The sequence below is a fragment of the Carcharodon carcharias genome, chromosome 35, assembly GCF_017639515.1.
Source record: "Carcharodon carcharias isolate sCarCar2 chromosome 35, sCarCar2.pri, whole genome shotgun sequence".
NCBI lineage: Eukaryota > Metazoa > Chordata > Chondrichthyes > Lamniformes > Lamnidae > Carcharodon > Carcharodon carcharias.
In genome coordinates, this window is record NC_054501.1 from 3,552,841 (window position 1) to 3,575,143 (window position 22,303).

The window sequence follows — 22,303 nt, forward strand, 5'->3', positions numbered from 1 at the left end:
GTGCTCCCTCAGCACTGACCCTCCGACAGTGCGGCTCTCCCTCAGCGCTGACCCTCCCACAGTGCGGCGCTCCCTCAGCGCTGACCCTCCCACAGTGCGGCGCTCCCTCAGCACTGACCCTCCAACAGTGCGGCGCTCCCTCAGCACTGACCCTCCCACAGTGCGGTGCTCCCTCAACGCTGACCCTCCAACAGTGCGGCGCTCCCTCAACGCTGACCCTCCAACAGTGTGGCACTCCCTTAGTGCACTGTCAGACAGTTGGTGGAGCAGTCATTTTTGGAGTTTCCAAGGTAAACGCCCCTTGGCTTGGTTAAGTGCTACCTGCCCCCTCTCCTACTCACACCCCTCCCTCCCCCTTTGGCTTTTATCTTCCTGTTATTTGCAGTGTGCGGTTCCACACTCAGAAGTGGAAAGTCATTGAGTGACGCTCCCCGGGCAGCTGAACTCTCTGGCAGGCTGCCAACCCCGATGATTCACTCGCTGTCAGGCCATTGGCACTTTGAACGCCCTGTCCGAGCAGGGAATTAACCCCTTATCGGTCCTGGGCTGGGAGGGTCCAGCAAACAGGGAGACGTTCTCTCACGCAATAGCCCCGCCAATCGGCCCTCAACAGTGCAGACAGAGGCCATTCGCTCCATCCTCCCTCTGCTGACCCCTTGGAAAGAGCTTTCCAGTCAATCCCACTCTCCCTCCTCCTCCTCCCCTGTCCCTTCCCTTTCTGCACCCCCCGCCCCTTCCAGTATTTATCCAATGCCACCCCCCCTCCCTTTTCGAGGGTGAATCTGCTTCTCCCGCCCTTTCAGGCAGCACCTTCCAGATCACAACAACTCACCACATCCAAACTAAATACAATTCTCCTCATCTCCCCTTCCACCCTCCCCCTCCCGCCGATTCTCTTCAATCTGTGTCTCCCCCCCCCCCCAGCCTCTGGTTACTGACCCTCCTGCCACTGGGAACAGTTTCTCCTCATTCACTCAATCGAGACCCCCTCGTGATTTTGAACCCTCCTCGATTCAATCCCCCCCCTTAACCTTCTCCGCTCTGAGGGGAACAATCCCGGCTCCCTCCAGCCTCTCCAACATGAGCTGGAGTCCCCCTCGTCCCCTAGGGACCCTCCTGGTAAATCCCCTCCCCTCCCCTCCCCCCGAGACCCTCGACGTCCTCCTCCCCTGAAGCGTGGGGGTGGGAGGGGCTGGAGTTGGAGGCAATACCCCAGCTGAGGTTAAACATAAGAACGTAGGGAGAGATGAACGAGGAGCAGGAAGAGGCCACTCAGCCCCTCGGGCCTGCTACTCCCATTCAATAAGATCGTGGCCAATCCGATTGTCACCTCAACCCCACATTCCCGCCTCCCCCGATAACCTTTCCCCCCCGATAACCTTTCACCCCCCCGCCCCGATAACCCTTCACCCCCTTGTTAATCAAGAATCCATCCACCTCGGCCTTAAAAATATTCAGAGGCTCTGCTCTTAGCACCTTTTGAGGGAGAGAGTTCCAAAGATTCACGACCCCCTGAGAGAAAAAATTTCTCCTCGTCTCCCTCTTCAATGGGTGACCCCTTATTTTTAAACAGTGACCCCCCCTCGTTCTAGATTCTCCCACAAGAGGAAACGTCCTCCCCACATCCACCCTGTCCAAGACCCTCTCAGGATCTTCAAGGTTTCAATCAAGTCGCCTCTCACTCTTCTAAACTCCAGCGGATACAAGACTAACCTGTCCGACCTTCCCTCATAAGACAACCCACCCATTCCTGGTATTAGTCTGGTCAACCTTCTCTGAACGGCTTCCAACGCATTGACATCCTTCCTTAAATAAGGAGACCAACACTCTACAGAGTCCTCCAGATGTGGTCTCACCAGCGCCCTGTACAACTGAAACATAACCTCCCCACTTTTGTATTCAACTCCCCTCCCAATAAACAATAACTTTCTACTAGCTTTCCTGATCATATGCTCGTGACTTTAATAGCATTTCGCCAGAATCTCTCTGCTTTTGTACTCTATGTCTTTATTTAGAAAGGCGATGATCTCATATCCTTCCCCCCTTATCCTGCAATTCTAACAGGTTTGTGGGCATATACCCTCAGATATCTGTTCATCTTTTTTATGTGGGGGGTCACTGGGGGCCCATCCCTAATTGCCCCCTTGAGAAGGTGGTGGGTGAGCCGCCCTCTTGAGCCGCTGCAGTCCCCGTTTGGTATAGGTACACCCACCGTGCTGTTAGGGAGGGAGTTACAGGATTTTGTCCCCATGTGGTGTAGGTACACCCACCGTGCTGTTAGGGAGGGAGTTCCAGGATTTTGTCCCCATGTGGTGTAGGTACACCCACCGCGCTGTTAGGGAGGGAGTTCCAGGATTTTGTCCCCGTGTGGTGTAGGTACACCCACCGCGCTGTTAGGGAGGGAGTTCCAGGATTTTGTCCCGTGTGGTGTAGGTACACCCACCATGCTGTTAGGGAGGGAGTTCCAGGATTTTGTCCCCGTGTGGTGTAGGTACACCCACCGTGCTGTTAGGGAGGGAGTTCCAGGATTGTGACCCAGCGACAGTGAAGGAACGGCCGATATATTTCCAAGTCGGGATGGTGAGGGGCTCGGAGGGGAACTTGCAGGTGGTGGGGTTCCCCATGTGTCTGCTGCCCTTGTCCTTCTAGGTGGTAGAGGTGGTGGGTTTGGGCGGCGCTGTCGAAGGAGACTTGGCGAGTTGCTGCAGTGCATCTTGTAGATGGTACACACACTGCTGCCCCTGTGCGTCGGTGGTGGAGGGAGTGAATGTTTGTGGATGGGTTGCCCATCAAGCGGGGCTGCTTTGTCCTGGATGGTGTCGAGCTTCTTGAGTGTTCTGGGAGCTGCAACTCATCCAGGCAAGTGGGGAGTATCCCATCACACTCCTGACTTGTGCCTTGTAGATGGTGGACAGGCTTTGGGGGAGTCAGGAGGTGAGTTACTCTCCGCAGGATTCCCAGCCTCTGACCTGCTCTTGTAGCCACAGTATTTATATGGCTGGGTCCAGTTTAGTTTCTGGTCAATGGTAACCCCCAGGATGTTGGTATGGGGCCAGGATCTGCGAAGCAACATTGACGGCCGTGCCTTCAGCTGCCTGGGCCCAAAACTCTCTAATTCCCTCCCTTAAACCTCTCAGCTTCTTTTGGTCAAGAAGATTTGCTTTGGTGTCAGGCAATAGGCCACACCCTCTGGTTGCTATGGCGAACCGGGCCTACTTGATAGGCTTTTGAGCTAACCTCCAACTTGTCTTCTTCCCCCTCTTCCCCCCCACCCCATCCACTTCTACTGCAGGTGTCCCCGCACCCCACTCGCTGGTCAAGAGCCTGTCCTTGGAGGCCAGCCCATGCCTCGAGGGCCATCAAGACGGAGCCAACCCTGAGGCCTCGGGTAACCCGGTACCTGACCGCCCGGCACCACCAGGAATCGCCGGGGAGAGGCCTTCACCCACTCGGAGATCAGTGGGGTCCAAACCTCAGGGTGAGTGCTGACAGAGAGCGATGGGTGGTCAATCTCAATGAATGCCCAGCCTGCCCATCCAAAGATTGAATGTCCAAAAAGCAGACAACAGTATTTGTTTCCCCTGAGATACCGCACAACAGGGTTTTGGTCAGGCCCCATCTAACTGTTGGTCAACTCACTGTCCCCAATCTTCAGCTCATCCTGAAGTTGTGTTTCGTTGACAATACAGGGGCCTGACACTCTTCAGGATAAACCCAAGAATACCAAATTTCAGAGAATCACCCCAGCCTCTCCTTCAGGATAAAAGGGTGCTGATTGGCTGGCAAGTCGACTCTCTGATTGGCTGAGCCAGGGATCAGGGTGGGCGAGAGTGAGAGGTAGAGATGGGGGTGGAGGGGAGGGCAGGGAAGAGAGAGGGGGGGGAGAGCGAGGTGGGGAAGAGCGAGAGAGAGGGGGGGGAAGAGCGAGAGAGAGGGGGGGGAAGAGTGAGAGAGAGCGAGGGGGAAGAGCGAGAGAGAGCAAGGGGGGGAAGAGCGAGAGAGAGAGAGGGGGAAGAGCGAGAGAGAGGGGGAAGAGCGAGAGAGAGGGGGGAAGAGAGAGAGGGGGGAAGAGCGAGAGAGAGAGAGGGGGAAGAGCGAGAGAGAGTGAGGGGGGGAGAGCGAGAGAGAGAGGGGGAAGAGAGAGAGGGGGGAAGAGCGAGAGAGAGAGAGGGGGAAGAGCGAGAGAGAGCAAGGGGGGGAAGAGCGAGAGAGAGAGAGGGGGAAGAGCGAGAGAGAGGGGGAAGAGCGAGAGAGAGGGGGAAGAGCGAGAGAGAGAGGGGAAGAGAGAGAGGGGGGAAGAGCGAGAGAGAGAGAGGGGGAAGAGCGAGAGAGAGTGGGGGGGGAGAGCGAGAGAGAGAGGGGGAAGAGTGAGAGAGAGGGGGGAGAAGAGTGAGAGAGAGTGAGGGGGGAAGAGCGAGAGAGAGCGAGGGGGGAAGAGCGAGAGAGAGCGGGGGGGAGAGCGAGAGAGAGCGGGGGGAAGAGCGAGAGAGAGCGAGGGGGGAAGAGTGAGAGAGGGGGAGGAGAGCGAGAGAGAGAGGGGGAGGAGAGCGAGAGAGAGAGGGGGAAGGGAGAGCGAGAGAGAGAGGGGGGAAGAGGGAGAGACAGAGCGGGGAAGAGCGAGAGAGAGAGGGGGAGAGAAAGGGGGAAGGGAGACCGAGAGAGGGGGGGAAGGGAGAGCGAGAGAGAGAGGGGGAAGGGAGAGCGAGAGGGAGAGGGGAGAAGAGTGAGAGAGAGAGGAGTGGGGGAGAGAGAGGAGTGGGGGAGAGAGAGGAGGGGGGAGAGAGAGAGAGAGAGAGGAGGGGAAGAGAGAGCGAGGACGGGGAAGAGAGAGAGGAGCGGGGAGAGAGAGAGAGGAGGGGGGAAGAGAGAGAGAGAGGAGGGGAAGAGAGAGAGAGGAGGGGGGAAGAGAGAGAGAGAGGAGGGGAAGAGAGAGAGAGAGGAGGGGAAGAGAGAGAGGACGGGGGAGAGAGAGGAGGGGGGGCGAGAGAAGGAGGGGGAGAGTGATAGAGGAGGGGGGAGAGAGAGAGAAGAGGGGAAGAGAGAGAGGAGGAGGGGAGAGAGAGAGAGAGAGAGAGGATGGGGGAGAGACAGAGAGAGAGAGAGAGAGGGGAGAGAGAGAGAGAGGAAGGGGGGGCGAGAGAAGGAGGGGGAGTGTGATAGAGGAGGGGGAGAGAGAGAGAGGAGGGGGAGAGAGAGAGAGGCGGGAGAGAGAGAGAGAGGATGGGGGAGAGACAGAGAGAGAGAGAGAGTGTGTGGAGGAGGGATGGAGAGACTTTTGAAGTTTGTTCATGAGATGTGGGGGTCGCTGGCTGGACCCAGTATTTATTACCCATCCCTAATTGCCCTTGTCCAGAGGGGCAGTTAAGAGTCAACCACATTTGCTGTGGGGTCTGGAGTCACGTGTGGGCCCAGACCGGGGTGGGTCCGGCAGGTTTCCCTCCCCAGAGGGGGATTAGTGACCCAGATGAGGTTTTACAACAATTGACAACAGATTCACGGTCACTGTCAGACTGTTCATTCCATATTTGTTTTTATTGAGAGAGAGCCTCAGGGGGAGAGGGGGAGAGACTGGGGGAGGGAGAGATAGAGATTGTGGGAGGGAGCGAGACTGCGGGAGAGAGGGAGGGAGCGAGACTGCGGGAGAGAGAGAGGGATCGAGACTGCGGGAGGGAGAGAGGGAGCGAGACAGCGGGAGAGAGAGCGGGAGCGAGACAGTGGGAGAGAGAGGTAGGGAGAGAGACTGCGGGAGAGAGAGGTAGGGAGAGAGACTGCGGGAGAGAGAGGGAGGGAGCGAGACTGCGGGAGAGAGAGAGAGGGAGCGAGATTGCGGGAGAGAGGGAGAGGGAGCGAGACTGCGGGAGAGAGAGAGAGGGAGCGAGACTGCGGGAGAGAGAGAGAGACTGCGGCAGAGAGAGAGAGAGAGAGAGAGACTGCAGGAGAGAGAGAGACTGCGGCAGAGAGAGAGAGAGAGAGAGACTGCAGGAGAGAGAGAGACTGCAGGAGAGAGAGAGGCAGCGAGACTGCGGGAGAGAGAGAGAGAGCGAGACTGCGGGAGAGAGCGAGACTGCGGGAGAGGGAGAGGGAGAGAGACTGCGGGAGAGAGAGAGGGAGCGAGACTGCGGGAGAGACAGAGAGAGGGAGCGAGACTGCGGGAGAGAGCGAGACTGCGGGAGAGGGAGAGGGAGAGAGACTGCGGGAGAGAGAGAGGGAGCGAGACTGCGGGAGAGACAGAGAGAGGGAGAGAGACTGCGGGAGTGAGAGAGAGAGGGAGCGAGACGCAGGAGAGAGAGAGAGGGAACGAGACTGCGGGAGAGAGAGAGGGAACGAGACTGCGGGAGAGAGAGAGGGAGCGAGACTGCGGGAGAGAGACAGACGGAGGGAGACTGCGGGAGAGAGTGATGGAGCGAGACTGCGGGAGAGAGAGAGAGAGAGAGAGAGGGAGCGAGACTGCAGGAGAGAGAGAGGGAGCGAGACTGTGGGAGAGAGAGAGGGAGCGAGACTGCGGGAGAGAGAGAGAGAGGGAGGGAGACTGCGGGAGAGAGAGAGAGGGAGCGAGAATGCGGGAGAGAGAGTGGGAGGGAGACTGCGGGAGAGAGAGAGAGGGAGCGAGACTGCGGGAGTGAGCGAGAGAGGGAGCGAGACGCAGGAGAGAGAGAGGGAGCGAGACTGCGGGAGAGAGAGAGAGGGAGCGAGTCTGCGGGACAGAGAGGGAGGGAGCGAGACTGCGGGAGAGAGAGAGGGAACGAGACTGCGGGAGAGAGAGAGGGAGCGAGACTGCGGGAGAGAGACAGACGGAGGGAGACTGCGGGAGAGAGTGAGGGAGCGAGACTGCGGGAGAGAGAGAGAGAGAGAGAGGGAGCGAGACTGTAGGAGAGAGAGAGGGAGCGAGACTGTGGGAGAGAGAGAGGGAGCGAGACTGCGGGAGAGAGAGAGAGAGGGAGGGAGACTGCGGGAGAGAGGGAGAGATTGTGGGAGAGAGGGAGGGTGCGAGACTGCGGGAGAGAGAGAGAGAGGGAGGGAGACTGCGGGATAGAGAGAGAGACTGCGGGAGACAGGGAGGGAGCGAGACTGCGGGAGAGAGAGAGCGAGACTGCGGGAGAGAGAGAGCGTGACTGCAGGAGAGAGAGAGGTATGGAGACTGCGGGAGAGAGAGAGGGAGCGAGACTGCGGCAGAGAGAGAGGGAGCGAGACTGCGGGAGAGAGAGAGACTGCGGGAGAGAGAGAGGGAGCGAGACTACGGGAAAGAGAGAGTGAGGGACACTGCGGGAGAGAGAGAGGGAGCGAGACTGCCGGAGAGAGAGAGGGAGGAACACTGCGGGAGAGAGAGAGGGAGCGAGACTGCGGGAGAGAGAGAGGGAAGAAGACTGCGGGAGAGATAGAGGGAGCGAGACTGCGGGAGAGAGAGAGACTGCGGGAGAGAGAGAGGGAGCGAGACTACGGGAAAGAGAGAGGGAGGGTCACTGCGGGAGAGAGAGAGGGAGCGAGACTGCCGGAGAGAGAGAGGGAGGAACACTGCGGGAGAGAGAGGAGCGAGCGAGACTGCGGGAGAGAGAGAGAGAGCGTGACTGCAGGAGAGAGAGAGGGAGCGAGACTGCGGGAGAGAGAGAGACTGCGGGAGAGAGGGAGCGAGACTGCGGGAGAGAGAGAGGTAGCGAGACTGTGGAAGAGAGAGAAAGGGAGCAAGACTGCGGGAGGGATAGAAGGAGCGAGACTGCGGGAGAGAGAGAGAGGGAGCGAGACTGCGGGAGAGAGAGAGAGGGAGGGAGACTGCGGGAGAGAGGGAGGGAGAGAGACTGCGGGAGAGAGAGAGGGAGCGAGACTGCGGGAGAGAGAGAGAGAGGGAGGGAGACTGCGGGAGAGAAGGAGGGAGCGAGACTGCGGGAGAGAGAGACCGAGAGAGAGACTGCGGGAGAGAGAGAGGGTGCGAGATTGCCGGAGAGAGAGAGCGAGAGAGAGACTGTGGGAGAGAGAGAGGGAGCGAGACTGTGGGAGAGAGAGCTACTGCGGGAGAGAGAGGGAGCGAGACTGCGGGAGGGAGAGAGAGAGATTGTGGGAGAGAGGGAGGGAGCGAAACTGCGGTTTGGGAGAGAGAGAGATTGTGGGAGAGAGAGAGAGAGCGAGACTGCGGGAGATTGAGAGACTGCAGGAGAGAAGGAGGGAGCGAGACTGCGGGAGAGAGAGAGGGAGTGAGACAGAGGGAGAGAGAGAGGGAGCAAGACTGCGGGAGAGAGGGAGGGAGCGAGACTGTGGGAGAGAGAGGGAGTGAGACTGCGGGAGAGAGGGAGGGAGCGAGACTGCGGGAGAGAGGGAGGGAGCGAGACTGCGGAAGAGAGAGAGGGAGTGAGACTGCGGGAGAGAGAGAGGGAGGGAGACTGCGGGAGAGAGAGAGAGAGCGAGACTGCGGGAGAGAGAGAGGGAGCAAGACTGCGGGAAAGAGAGAGGGAGGGAGACTGCGGGAGAGAGAGAGGGAGCGAGACTGCTGGGGAGAGAGAGGGAGCAAGACTGCGGGAAAGAGAGAGGGAGGGAGACTGCGGGAGAGAGAGAGAGAGCGAGACTGCGGGAAAGAGAGAGGGAGGGAGACTGCGGGAGAGAGAGAGAGAGCGAGACTGCGGGAGAGAGAGAGAGGGAGCGAGACTGCGGGAGAGAGAGAGGGAGGAAGACTGCGGGAGAGAGAGAGAGATTGTGGGAGAGAGGGAGGGAGTGAGACTGTGGGACAGAGAGAGAGCGTGACTGCAGGAGAGAGAGAGGGAGCGAGACTGCGGGAGAGAGAGAGACTGCGGGAGAGAGGGAGCGAGACTGCGGGAGAGAGAGAGGGAGCGAGACTGCGGGAGAGAGAGAGACTGCGGGAGAGAGGGAACGAGATTGCGGGAGAGAGAGAGGGAGCGAGACTGCGGGAGAGCGAGAGGGAGGGAGCGAGACTGCGGGAGAGAGAGAGGGAGCGAGTCTGCAGGAGAGAGAGAGGGAGCTAGTCTGCGGGAGAGAGAGAGGGAGGGAGCGAGACTGCGGGAGAGAGAGGGAACGAGACTGCGGGAGAGAGAGAGGGAACGAGACTGCGGGAGAGAGAGAGAGAGCGAGACTGCGGGAGAGAGACAGACGGAGGGAGACTGCGGGAGAGAGTGAGGGAGCGAGACTGCGGAAGAGAGAGAGACTGCGGGAGAGAGAGAGGGAGCGAGACTGCGGGAGAGAGAGAGAGAGGGAGGGAGTCTGCGGGAGAGAGGGAGAGATTGTGGGAGAGAGGGAGGGAGCGAGACTGCGGGAGAGAGAGAGAGAGGGAGGGAGACTGTGGGAGAGAGAGAGAGACTGCGGGAGAGAGGGAGGGAGCGAGACTGCAGGAGAGAGAGAGGGAGCGAGACTGCGGGAGATAGAGAGGGAGGGAGACTGCGGGAGAGAGAGAGACTGCGGGAGAGAGAGAGGGAGCGAGACATCGGGAGAGAGAGAGGGAGCGAGACTGCGGGAGAGAGAGAAAGGGAGCCAGACTGCAGGAGAGAGAGAGGGAGCGAGACTGCGGGAGAGAGACTGCGTGAGAGAGAGAGAGGAAGCGAGACTGCGGGAGAGAGAGAGAGAGGCGGAGGGAGAATGCGGGAGAGAGGGAGGGAGCGAGACTACGGGAGAGAGAGAGACTGCGGGAGAGAGAGACGGAGCGAGACTGCGGGAGAGAGAGAGAGAGAGGGAGGGAGAATGCGGGAGAGAGGGAGAGATTGTGGGAGAGAGGGAGGGAGCGAGACTGCGGGAGGGAGAGAGAGATTGTGGGAGAGAGGGAGGGAGCGAAACTGCGGTTTGGGAGAGAGAGAGATTGTGGGTGAGAGAGAGAGATCGAGACTGCGGGAGATTGAGAGACTGCAGGAGAGAGGGAGGGAGCGAGACTGCGGGAGAGAGAGAGGGAGCGAGACTGCGGGAGAGAGACTGCGTGAGAGAGAGAGAGGAAGCGAGACTGCGGGAGAGAGAGAGGCGGAGGGAGAATGCGGGAGAGAGGGAGGGAGCGAGACTGCGGGAGAGAGAGAGACTGCGGGAGAGAGAGAGGGAGCGAGACTGCGGGAGAGAGAGAGAGAGGGAGGGAGAATGCGGGAGAGAGGGAGAGATTGTGGGAGAGAGGGAGGGAGCGAGACTGCGGGAGGGAGAGAGAGATTGTGGGAGAGAGGGAGGGAGCGAAACTGCGGTTTGGGAGAGAGAGAGATTGTGGGTGAGAGAGAGAGATCGAGACTGCGGGAGATTGAGAGACTGCAGGAGAGAGGGAGGGAGCGAGACTGCGGGAGAGAGAGAGGGAGTGAGACAGAGGGAGAGAGAGAGGGAGCAAGATTGCGGGAGAGAGGGAGGGAGCGAGACTGTGGGAGAGAGAGGGAGAGGGAGGGAGACTGCGGGAGAGAGAGAGAGACTGCGGGAGAGAGGGAGGGAGCGAGACTGCGGGAGAGAGAGAGAGCGAGACTGCGGGAGAGAGAGAGAGCGTGACTGCAGGAGAGAGAGAGGGAGCGAGACTGTGGGAGAGAGAGAGACTGCGGGAGAGAGAGAGAGAGGGAGCGAGACTGCGGGAGTGAGAGATTGAGCGAGACTGCGGGAGAGAGAGAGACTGCGGGAGAGAGAGAGGGAGCGAGACCGCGGGAGAGAGAGAGGGAGCGAGACTGCGGGAGAGAGAGCGGGCGCGAGACTGCGGGAGAGAGAGAGGGAGCGAGACTGCGGGAGAGAGAGAGGGAGGGAGACTGCTTTAGAGAGAGAGAGAGAGCGAGACTGCGGGAGAGAGAGAGAGAGCGAGACTGCGGGAGAGAGAGAGGGAGCGAGACTGCGGGAAAGAGAGAGGGAGGGAGACTGCGGGAGAGAGAGTGGGAGGAACACTGCGGGAGAGAGAGAGGGAGCGAGACTGTGGGAGAGAGAGAGGGAGGAAGACTGCGGGAGAGAGAGAGAGATTGTGGGAGAGAGGGAGGGAGCAAAACTGCGGGAGAGAGAGAGAGATTGTGGGAGAGAGGTAGGGAGCGGAACTGCGGGAGAGAGAGAGAGATTATGGGAGAGAGAGAGCAAGCGAGACTGCGGGAGAGAGAGAGCATGACTGCAGCAGAGAGAGAGGGAGCGAGACTGCGGGAGATTGAGAGACTGCGGGAGAGAGGGAGCGAGACTGCGGGAGAGAGAGAGGGAGCGAGACTGCGGGAGAGAGAGAGGGAGCGAGACTGTGGTAGAGAGAGAGGGAGCGAGACTGCGGGAGAGAGAGAGATGGAGCAAGACTGCGGGAGAGATAGAGATGGAGCGAGACTGCGGGAGAGAGAGAGAGCGTGACTGCAGCAGAGAGAGAGGGAGCGAGACTGCGGGAGAGAGAGAGACTGCGGGAGAGAGGGAGCGAGACTGCGGGAGAGAGAGAGGGAGCGAGACTGCGGGAGAGAGAGAGGGAGCGAGACTGTGGTAGAGAGAGAGGGAGCGAGACTGCGGGAGAGAGAGAGACGGAGCAAGACTGCGGGAGTGATAGAGATGGAGCGAGACTGCGGGAGAGAGAGAGCAGGAGCGAGACTGCGGGAGAGAGAGAGGGAGCGAGACTGCAGGAGAGAGAGAGTGAGAGTGAGACTGCGGGAGAGAGAGAGGAAGCGAGACTGCGGGAGGGAGAGATAGAGATTGTGAGAGAGAGAGAGAGAGCGAGACTGCGGGAGAGAGAGAGACTGCGGGAGAGAGGTAGGGAGCGAGACTGCGGGAGGGAGAGAGAGAGATTGTGGGTGAGAGAGAGGGAGCGAGACTGCAGGAGAGAGAGAGAGAGCGAGACTGCGGGAGATAGAGAGACTGCGGGAAGAGAGAGAGCGATAGAGAGACTGCAGGAGAGAGAGAGAGAGGGAGCAAGACTGCGGGAGAGAGAGAGAGGGAGCGAGACTGCAGGAGAGAGAGAGGGAGCGAGACTGCGGGAGAGAGTGAGAGGGAGCGAGACTGTGGGAGAGAGAGAGGGACCGAGAATGTTCGAGAGAGAGATAGAGAGCGAGACTGCGGGAGAGAGAGAGGGAGCGAGACTGTGGGAGAGAGAGAGAGAGCGAGACTGCGGGAGAGAGAGAGACTGCGGGAGAGACAGAGAGCGAGAGAGAGACTGCAGGAGAGAGAGAGAGAGGGAGCAAGACTGCGGGAGAGAGAGAGAGGGAGCGAGACTGCAGGAGAGAGAGAGGGAGCGAGACTGCGGGAGAGAGTGAGAGGGAGCGAGACTGTGGGAGAGAGAGGGACCGAGAATGTTGGAGAGAGAGAGGGAGCGAGACTGCGGGAGAGAGTGAGAGGGAGCGAGACTGTGGGAGAGAGAGAGAGGGTGCAAGACTGCGGGAGAGAGAGAGAGAGGGAGGGAGACTGCGGGAGAGAGGGAGGGAGAGAGACTGCGGGAGAGAGAGAGGGATCGTGACTGCGGGAGAGAGAGAGGGAGCGAGACTGCGGGAGAGAGAGAGAGAGCGAGACTGCGGGAGAGAGACAGACGGAGGGAGACTGCGGGAGAGAGAGAGGGAGCGAGACTGCGGGAGAGAGAGAGGGAGGGAGACTGCTTTAGAGAGAGAGAGAGAGAGCGAGACTGCGGGAGAGAGAGAGAGAGCGAGACTGCGGGAGAGAGAGAGGGAGCGAGACTGCGGGAAAGAGAGAGGGAGGGAGACTGCGGGAGAGAGAGTGGGAGGAACACTGCGGGAGAGAGAGAGGGAGCGAGACTGCGGGAGAGAGAGAGGGAGCGAGACTGTGGAAGAGAGAGAGGGAGGAAGACTGCGGGAGAGAGAGAGAGATTGTGGGAGAGAGGGAGGGAGCAAAACTGCGGGAGAGAGAGAGAGATTGTGGGAGAGAGGTAGGGAGCGGAACTGCGGGAGAGAGAGAGAGATTATGGGAGAGAGAGAGCAAGCGAGACTGCGGGAGAGAGAGAGCATGACTGCAGCAGAGAGAGAGGGAGCGAGACTGCGGGAGATTGAGAGACTGCGGGAGAGAGGGAGCGAGACTGCGGGAGAGAGAGAGGGAGCGAGACTGCGGGAGAGAGAGAGGGAGCGAGACTGTGGTAGAGAGAGAGGGAGAGAGACTGCGGGAGAGAGAGAGATGGAGCAAGACTGCGGGAGAGATAGAGATGGAGCGAGACTGCGGGAGAGAGAGAGAGCGTGACTGCAGCAGAGAGAGAGGGAGCGAGACTGCGGGAGAGAGAGAGACTGCGGGAGAGAGGGAGCGAGACTGCGGGAGAGAGAGAGGGAGCGAGACTGTGGTAGAGAGAGAGGGAGCGAGACTGCGGGAGAGAGAGAGACGGAGCAAGACTGCGGGAGTGATAGAGATGGAGCGAGACTGCGGGAGAGAGAGAGCAGGAGCGAGACTGCGGGAGAGAGAGAGGGAGCGAGACTGCAGGAGAGAGAGAGAGTGAGACTGCGGGAGAGAGAGAGGAAGCGAGACTGCGGGAGGGAGAGATAGAGATTGTGAGAGAGAGAGAGAGAGCGAGACTGCGGGAGAGAGAGAGACTGCGGGAGAGAGGTAGGGAGCGAGACTGCGGGAGGGAGAGAAAGAGATTGTGGGTGAGAGAGAGGGAGCGAGACTGCAGGAGAGAGAGAGAGAGCGAGACTGCGGGAGAGAGAGAGACTGCAGGAAGAGAGAAAGCGATAGAGAGACTGCAGGAGAGAGTGAGAGAGGGAGCAAGACTGCGGGAGAGAGAGAGAGGGAGCGAGACTGCAGGAGAGAGAGAGGGAGCGAGACTGTGGGAGAGAGTGAGAGGGAGCGAGACTGAGGGAGAGAGAGAGGGACCGAGAATGTTCGAGAGAGAGATAGAGAGCGAGACTGCGGGAGAGAGAGAGATGGAGCAAGACTGCGGGAAAGAGAGAGGGAGCGAGACTGTGGGAGAGAGAGAGAGGGTGCGAGACTGCAGGAGAGAGAGAGAGGAAGTGAGACTGCGGGAGAGAGAGAGGGAGCGAGACTGCGGGAGGGAGAGATAGAGATTGTGGGTGAGAGAGAGGGAGCGAGACTGCAGGAGAGAGAGAGAGAGCGAGACTGCGGGAGAGAGCGAGACTGCGGGAGAGAGAGAGACTGCGGGAGAGACAGAGAGCGAGAGAGAGACTGCAGGAGAGAGAGAGAGAGGGAGCAAGACTGCGGGAGAGAGAGAGAGGGAGCGAGACTGCAGGAGAGAGAGAGGGAGCGAGACTGCGGGAGAGAGTGAGAGGGAGCGAGACTGTGGGAGAGAGAGGGACCGAGAATGTTGGAGAGAGAGATAGAGAGCGAGACTGCGGGAGAGAGAGAGAGATGGAGCGAGACTGCGGGAAAGAGAGAGGGAGCGAGACTGTGGGAGAGAGATAGAGGGTGCGAGACTGCGGGAGAGAGAGAGAGAGGGAGGGAGACTGCGGGAGAGAGGGAGGGAGAGAGACTGCGGGAGAGAGAGAGGGATCGTGACTGCGGGAGAGAGAGAGGGATCGTGACTGCGGGAGAGAGAGAGGGAGCGAGACTGCGGGAGAGAGAGAGAGAGCGAGACTGCGGGAGAGAGACAAACGGAGGGAGACTGCGGGAGAGGGAGAGACTGCGGGAGAGAGTGAGCGAGACTGCGGGAGAGAGAGAGAGAGCGAGACTGCGGGAGAGATAGATGGAGCGAGACTGCGGGAGAGAGAGCGGGAGCGAGACTGCGGGACAGAGAGAGGGAACAAGACTGCGGGAGAGAGAGAGGGAGCGAGACTGCGGGAGAGAGAGAGAGAGCGAGACTGCGGGAGAGAGAGAGGGAGCGAGACTGCGCGAAAGATAGAGGGAGGGAGACTGCGGGCGAGAGAGAGGGAGGAAGACTGCGGGAGAGAGAGAGAGATTGTGTCAGAGAGGGAGGGAGCAAAACTGCGGGAGAGAGAGAGAGATTGTGGGAGAGAGGTAGGGAGCAGAACTGCGGGAGAGAGAGAGAGATTATGGGTGAAAGAGAGCGAGCGAGACTGCGGGAGAGAGAGAGGGAGCGAGACTGCGGGAGAGAGAGAGACTGCGGAAGAGAGGGAGCGAGACTGCGGGAGAGAGAGAGGGAGCGAGACTGCGGGAGAGAGAGAGGGAGCGAGACTGTGGTAGAGAGAGAGGGAGCGAGACTGTGGGAGAGAGAGAGAGGGAGCAAGACTGAGGGAGAGATAGAGATGGAGCGAGACTGCGGGAGAGAGAGAGAGGAAGCGAGACTGCGGGAGAGAGAGAGGGAGCGAGACTGCAGGAGAGAGAGAGAGGGAGTGAGACTGCGATAGAGAGAGAAAGGGAGCGAGACTGCGGGAGGGAGAGATAGAGATTGTGAGAGAGAGAGAGAGCGAGACTGCGGGAGAGAGAGAGACTGCGGGAGAGAGAGAGTGCGAGAGAGAGACTGCAGGAGAGAGAGAGAGGCAGCGAGACTGCAGGAGGTAGTGAGAGGGAGCGAGACTGTGGGAGAGAGAGAGGGAACGAGAATGTTGGAGAGAGAGAGAGAGAGCGAGACTGCGGGAGAGAGAGAGAAGGAGCGAGACTGCGGGAGAGAGAGAGAGAGGGAGGGAGACTGCGTGAGAGAGGGAGGGAGAGAGACTGCGGGAGAGAGAGAGGGAGCGTGACTGCGGGAGAGAGAGAGGGAGTGAGACTGCGGGAGAGAGATAGAGAGCGAGACTGCGGGAGAGAGACTGACGGAGGGAGACTGCGGGAGAGAGAGAGACTGCGGGAGAGAGAGAGCGAGACTGCGGGAGAGAGGGAGCGAGACTGCGGGAGAGAGCGAGCGAGACTGCGGGAGAGAGAGAGATGGAGCGAGACTGCGGGAGAGAGAGCGGGAGCGAGACTGTGGGAGAGAGAGAGCGAACGAGACTGCGGGAGAGAGAGAGGGAGGGAGAATGCGGGAGAGAGAGAGAGAGCGAGACTGCGGGAGAGAGAGAGAGAGCGAGACTGTGGGAAAGAGAGAGGGAGGGAGACTGCGGGAGAGAGAGAGGGAGGAAGACTGTGGGAGAGAGAGAGAGATTGTTGGAGAGAGGGAGGGAGCAAAACTGCGGGAGAGAGAGAGAGCGTGACTGCAGCAGAGAGAGAGGGAGCGAGACTGCGGGATAGTGAGAGACTGCTAGAAAGAGGGAGCGAGACTGCGGGACAGAGAGAGGGAGCGAGACTGCGGGAGAGAGAGAGGGAGCGAGACTGTGGTAGAGAGAGAGGGAGCGAGACTGCGGGAGAGAGAGAGACGGAGCAAGACTGCGGGAGAGATAGAGATGGAGCGAGACTGCGGGAGAGAGAGAGCAGGAGCGAGACTGCGGGAGAGAGAGAGGGAGCGAGACTGCAGGAGAGAGAGAGAGGGAGTGAGACTGCGGGAGAGAGAGAGGAAGCGAGACTGGGGGAGGGAGAGATAGAGATTGTGAGAGAGAGAGAGAGAGCGAGACTGCGGGAGAGAGAGAGACTGCGGGAGAGAGGTAGGGAGCGAGACTGCTGGAGGGAGAGAAAGAGATTGTGGGTGAGAGAGAGGGAGCGAGACTGCAGGAGAGAGAGAGAGGGAGCGAGACTGCGGGAGAGAGGTAGGGAGCGAGACTGCGGGAGGGAGAGAAAGAGATTGTGGGTGAGAGAAAGGGAGCGAGACTGCAGGAGAGAGAGAGAGAGCGAGACTGCGGGAGAGAGAGAGACTGCGGGAAGAGAGAGAGCGATAGAGAGACTGCAGGAGAGAGAGAGAGAGGGAGCAAGACTGCGGGAGAGATAGAGATGGAGCGAGACTGCGGGAGAGAGAGAGAGGGAGCGAGACTGCGGGAGAGAGAGAGAGGGAGCGAGACTGCGGGAGAGAGAGAGAGCGAGAGAGAGACTGCAGGAGAGAGAGAGAGAGGGAGCAAGACTGCGGGAGAGATAGAGATGGAGCGAGACTGCGGGAGAGAGAGAGAGTGAGCGAGACTGTGGGAGAGAGAGAGACTGCAGGAAGAGAGAAAGCGATAGAGAGACTGCAGGAGAGAGTGAGAGAGGGAGCAAGACTGCGGGAGAGAGAGAGAGGGAGCGAGACTGCAGGAGAGAGAGCGGGAGCGAGACTGCGGGACAGAGAGAGGGAACAAGACTGCGGGAGAGAGAGAGGGAGCGAGACTGCGGGAGAGTGAGAGAGATCGAGACTGCGGGAGAGAGAGAGAGAGCGAGACTGCGGGAGAGAGAGAGGGAGCGAGACTGCGCGAAAGATAGAGGGAGGGAGACTGCGGGCGAGAGAGAGGGAGGAAGACTGCGGGAGAGAGAGAGAGATTGTGTCAGAGAGGGAGGGAGCAAAACTGCGGGAGAGAGAGAGAGATTGTGGGAGAGAGGTAGGGAGCAGAACTGCGGGAGAGAGAGAGAGATTATGGGTGAAAGAGAGCGAGCGAGACTGCGGGAGAGAGAGAGGGAGCGAGACTGCGGGAGAGAGAGAGACTGCGGAAGAGAGGGAGCGAGACTGCGGGAGAGAGAGAGGGAGCGAGACTGCGGGAGAGAGAGAGGGAGCGAGACTGTGGTAGAGAGAGAGGGAGCGAGACTGTGGGAGAGAGAGAGAGGGAGCAAGACTGAGGGAGAGATAGAGATGGAGCGAGACTGCGGGAGAGAGAGAGAGGGAGCGAGACTGCGGGAGAGAGAGAGGGAGCGAGACTGCAGGAGAGAGAGAGAGGGAGTGAGACTGCGATAGAGAGAGAAAGGGAGCGAGACTGCGGGAGGGAGAGATAGAGATTGTGAGAGAGAGAGAGAGCGAGACTGCGGGAGAGAGAGAGACTGCGGGAGAGAGAGAGTGCGAGAGAGAGACTGCAGGAGAGAGAGAGAGGCAGCGAGACTGCAGGAGGTAGTGAGAGGGAGCGAGACTGTGGGAGAGAGAGAGGGAACGAGAATGTTGGAGAGAGAGAGAGAGAGCGAGACTGCGGGAGAGAGAGAGAAGGAGCGAGACTGCGGGAGAGAGAGAGGGAGGGAGACTGCGTGAGAGAGGGAGGGAGAGAGACTGCGGGAGAGAGAGAGGGAGCGTGACTGCGGGAGAGAGAGAGGGAGTGAGACTGCGGGAGAGAGATAGAGAGCGAGACTGCGGGAGAGAGACTGACGGAGGGAGACTGCGGGAGAGAGAGAGACTGCGGGAGAGAGAGAGCGAGACTGCGGGAGAGAGGGAGCGAGACTGCGGGAGAGAGCGAGCGAGACTGCGGGAGAGAGAGAGATGGAGCGAGACTGCGGGAGAGAGAGCGGGAGCGAGACTGTGGGAGAGAGAGAGGGAACGAGACTGCGGGAGAGAGAGAGGGAGGGAGAATGCGGGAGAGAGAGAGAGAGCGAGACTGCGGGAGAGAGAGAGAGAGCGAGACTGTGGGAAAGAGAGAGGGAGGGAGACTGCGGGAGAGAGAGAGGGAGGAAGACTGTGGGAGAGAGAGAGAGATTGTTGGAGAGAGGGAGGGAGCAAAACTGCGGGAGAGAGAGAGAGCGTGACTGCAGCAGAGAGAGAGGGAGCGAGACTGCGGGAGAGTGAGAGACTGCTAGAAAGAGGGAGCGAGACTGCGGGACAGAGAGAGGGAGCGAGACTGCGGGAGAGAGAGAGGGAGCGAGACTGTGGTAGAGAGAGAGGGAGCGAGACTGCGGGAGAGAGAGAGACGGAGCAAGACTGCGGGAGAGATAGAGATGGAGCGAGACTGCGGGAGAGAGAGAGCAGGAGCGAGACTGCGGGAGAGAGAGAGGGAGCGAGACTGCAGGAGAGAGAGAGAGGGAGTGAGACTGCGGGAGAGAGAGAGGAAGCGAGACTGTGGGAGGGAGAGATAGAGATTGTGAGAGAGAGAGAGAGAGCGAGACTGCGGGAGAGAGAGAGACTGCGGGAGAGAGGTAGGGAGCGAGACTGCTGGAGGGAGAGAAAGAGATTGTGGGTGAGAGAGAGGGAGCGAGACTGCAGGAGAGAGAGAGAGGGAGCGAGACTGCGGGAGAGAGGTAGGGAGCGAGACTGCGGGAGGGAGAGAAAGAGATTGTGGGTGAGAGAAAGGGAGCGAGACTGCAGGAGAGAGAGAGAGAGCGAGACTGCGGGAGAGAGAGAGACTGCGGGAGAGAGAGAGAGCGAGAGAGAGACTGCAGGAGAGAGAGAGAGAGGGAGCAAGACTGCGGGAGAGATAGAGATGGAGCGAGACTGCGGGAGAGAGAGAGAGGGAGCGAGACTGTGGGAGAGAGAGAGGGAGCGAGACTGCAGGAGAGAGAGAGAGGGAGTGAGACTGTGATAGAGAGAGAGAGGGAGCGAGACTGCGGGAGGGAGAGATAGAGATTGTGAGAGAGAGAGAGAGAGCGAGACTGCGGGAGAGAGAGAGACTGCGAGAGAGAGAGAGAGTGCGAGAGAGAGACTGCAGGAGAGAGAGAGAGGCAGCGAGACTGCGGGAGTTAGTGAGAGGGAGCGAGATTGTGGGAGAGAGAGAGGGAACGAGAATGTTGGAGAGAGAGAGAGAGAGCGAGACTGCGGGAGAGAGAGAGAAGGAGCGAGACTGCGGGAGAGAGAGAGAGAGGGAGGGAGACTGCGTGAGAGAGGGAGGGAGAGAGACTGTGGGAGAGAGAGAGGGAGCGTGACTGCGGGAGAGAGAGAGGGAGCGAGACTGCGGGAGAGAGAGAGGGAGTGAGACTGCGGGAGAGAGATAGAGAGCGAGACTGCGGGAGAGAGACTGACGGAGGGAGACTGCGGGAGAGAGAGAGACTGCGGGAGAGAGAGAGCGAGACTGCGGGAGAGAGGGAGCGAGACTGCGGGAGAGAGCGAGCGAGACTGCGGGAGAGAGAGAGATGGAGCGAGACTGCGGGAGAGAGAGCGGGAGCGAGACTGTGGGAGAGAGAGAGGGAACGAGACTGCGGGAGAGAGAGAGGGAGGGAGAATGCGGGAGAGAGAGAGAGAGCGAGACTGCGGGAGAGAGAGAGAGAGCGAGACTGTGGGAAAGAGAGAGGGAGGGAGACTGCGGGAGAGAGAGAGGGAGGAAGACTGTGGGAGAGAGAGAGAGATTGTTGGAGAGAGGGAGGGAGCAAAACTGCGGGAGAGAGAGAGAGCGTGACTGCAGCAGAGAGAGAGGGAGCGAGACTGCGGGAGAGTGAGAGACTGCTAGAAAGAGGGAGCGAGACTGCGGGACAGAGAGAGGGAGCGAGACTGCGGGAGAGAGAGAGGGAGCGAGACTGTGGTAGAGAGAGAGGGAGCGAGACTGCGGGAGAGAGAGAGACGGAGCAAGACTGCGGGAGAGATAGAGATGGAGCGAGACTGCGGGAGAGAGAGAGCAGGAGCGAGACTGCGGGAGAGAGAGAGGGAGCGAGACTGCAGGAGAGAGAGAGAGGGAGTGAGACTGCGGGAGAGAGAGAGGAAGCGAGACTGTGGGAGGGAGAGATAGAGATTGTGAGAGAGAGAGAGAGAGCGAGACTGCGGGAGAGAGAGAGACTGCGGGAGAGAGGTAGGGAGCGAGACTGCTGGAGGGAGAGAAAGAGATTGTGGGTGAGAGAGAGGGAGCGAGACTGCAGGAGAGAGAGAGAGGGAGCGAGACTGCGGGAGAGAGGTAGGGAGCGAGACTGCGGGAGGGAGAGAAAGAGATTGTGGGTGAGAGAAAGGGAGCGAGACTGCAGGAGAGAGAGAGAGAGCGAGACTGCGGGAGAGAGAGAGACTGCGGGAGAGAGAGAGAGCGAGAGAGAGACTGCAGGAGAGAGAGAGAGAGGGAGCAAGACTGCGGGAGAGATAGAGATGGAGCGAGACTGCGGGAGAGAGAGAGAGGGAGCGAGACTGTGGGAGAGAGAGAGGGAGCGAGACTGCAGGAGAGAGAGAGAGGGAGTGAGACTGTGATAGAGAGAGAGAGGGAGCGAGACTGCGGGAGGGAGAGATAGAGATTGTGAGAGAGAGAGAGAGAGCGAGACTGCGGGAGAGAGAGAGACTGCGAGAGAGAGAGAGAGTGCGAGAGAGAGACTGCAGGAGAGAGAGAGAGGCAGCGAGACTGCGGGAGTTAGTGAGAGGGAGCGAGATTGTGGGAGAGAGAGAGGGAACGAGAATGTTGGAGAGAGAGAGAGAGAGCGAGACTGCGGGAGAGAGAGAGAAGGAGCGAGACTGCGGGAGAGAGAGAGAGAGGGAGGGAGACTGCGTGAGAGAGGGAGGGAGAGAGACTGTGGGAGAGAGAGAGGGAGCGTGACTGCGGGAGAGAGAGAGGGAGCGAGACTGCGGGAGAGAGATAGAGAGCGAGACTGCGGGAGAGAGACTGACGGAGGGAGACTGCGGGAGAGAGAGAGACTGCGGGAGAGAGAGCGGGAGCGAGACTGTGGGAGAGAGAGAGGGAACGAGACTGCGGGAGAGAGAGAGGGAGGGAGACTGCGGGAGAGAGAGAGAGAGCGAGACTGCGGGAGAGAGAGAGAGAGCCAGACTGCGGGAGAGAGAGAGAGAGCGAGATTGCAGGAGAGAGAGAGGGAGCGAGTCTGCGGGAAAGAGAGAGGGAGGGAGACTGCGGGAGAGAGAGAGGGAGGAAGACTGCGGGAGAGAGAGAGAGATTGTTGGAGAGAGGGAGGGAGCAAAACTGCGGGAGAGAGAGAGAGCGTGACTGCAGCAGAGAGAGAGGGAGCGAGGCTGCGGAAGAGTGAGAGACTGCTGGAAAGAGGGAGCGAGACTGCGGGAGAGAGAGAGGGAGCGAGACATCGGGAGAGAGAGAGGGAGCGAGACTGCGGGAGAGAGAGAAAGGGAGCCAGACTGCGGGAGAGAGAGAGGGAGCGAGACTGCGGGAGAGAGAGAGAGGAAGGGAGACTGCGGGAGAGAGAGAGGCGGAGGGGGAGAGAGAGGGAGCGAGACATTGGGAGAGAGAGAGGGAGCGAGACTGCGGGAGAGAGAGAAAGGGAGCCAGACTGCGGGAGAGAGAGAGGGAGCGAGACTGCGGGAGAGAGACTGCGTGAGAGAGAGAGAGGAAGCGAGACTGCGGGAGAGAGAGAGGCGGAGGGAGAATGCGGGAGAGAGGGAGGGAGCGAGACTGCGGGAGAGAGAGAGACTGCGGGAGAGAGAGAGGGAGCGAGACTGCGGGAGAGAGAGAGAGAGGGAGGGAGAATGCGGGAGAGAGGGAGAGATTGTGGGAGAGAGGGAGGGAGCGAGACTGCGGGAGGGAGAGAGAGATTGTGGGAGAGAGGGAGGGAGCGAAACTGCGGTTTGGGAGAGAGAGAGATTGTGGGTGAGAGAGAGAGATCGAGACTGCGGGAGATTGAGAGACTGCAGGAGAGAGGGAGGGAGCGAGACTGCGGGAGAGAGAGAGGGAGTGAGACAGAGGGAGAGAGAGAGGGAGCAAGACTGCGGGAGAGAGGGAGGGAGCGAGACTGCAGGCGAGAGAGAGGGAGCGAGACTGCGGGAGAGAGAGAGACTGCGGGAGAGAGAGAGAGAGGGAGCGAGACTGCGGGAGTGAGAGATTGAGCGAGACTGCGGGAGAGAGAGAGGGAGAGAGACTGCGGGAGAGAGAGAGACTGCGGGAGAGAGAGA

General features: G+C 59.9%; 1 protein-coding gene across 2 annotated transcripts in view; it reads left to right on the plus strand.

Annotated features, from left to right (window-relative positions):
* fgd1 (FYVE, RhoGEF and PH domain containing 1) overlaps nt 1-22,303 on the plus strand; it is a 727,438-nt gene that overhangs the window by 535,328 nt on the left and 169,807 nt on the right. For both annotated transcript variants that reach the window (XM_041179529.1, XM_041179530.1), the window contains exon 2: nt 3,293-3,478. In XM_041179529.1, the coding sequence (XP_041035463.1) occupies nt 3,293-3,478 (186 nt within the window). The remainder of the gene's footprint in view (nt 1-3,292; nt 3,479-22,303) is intronic.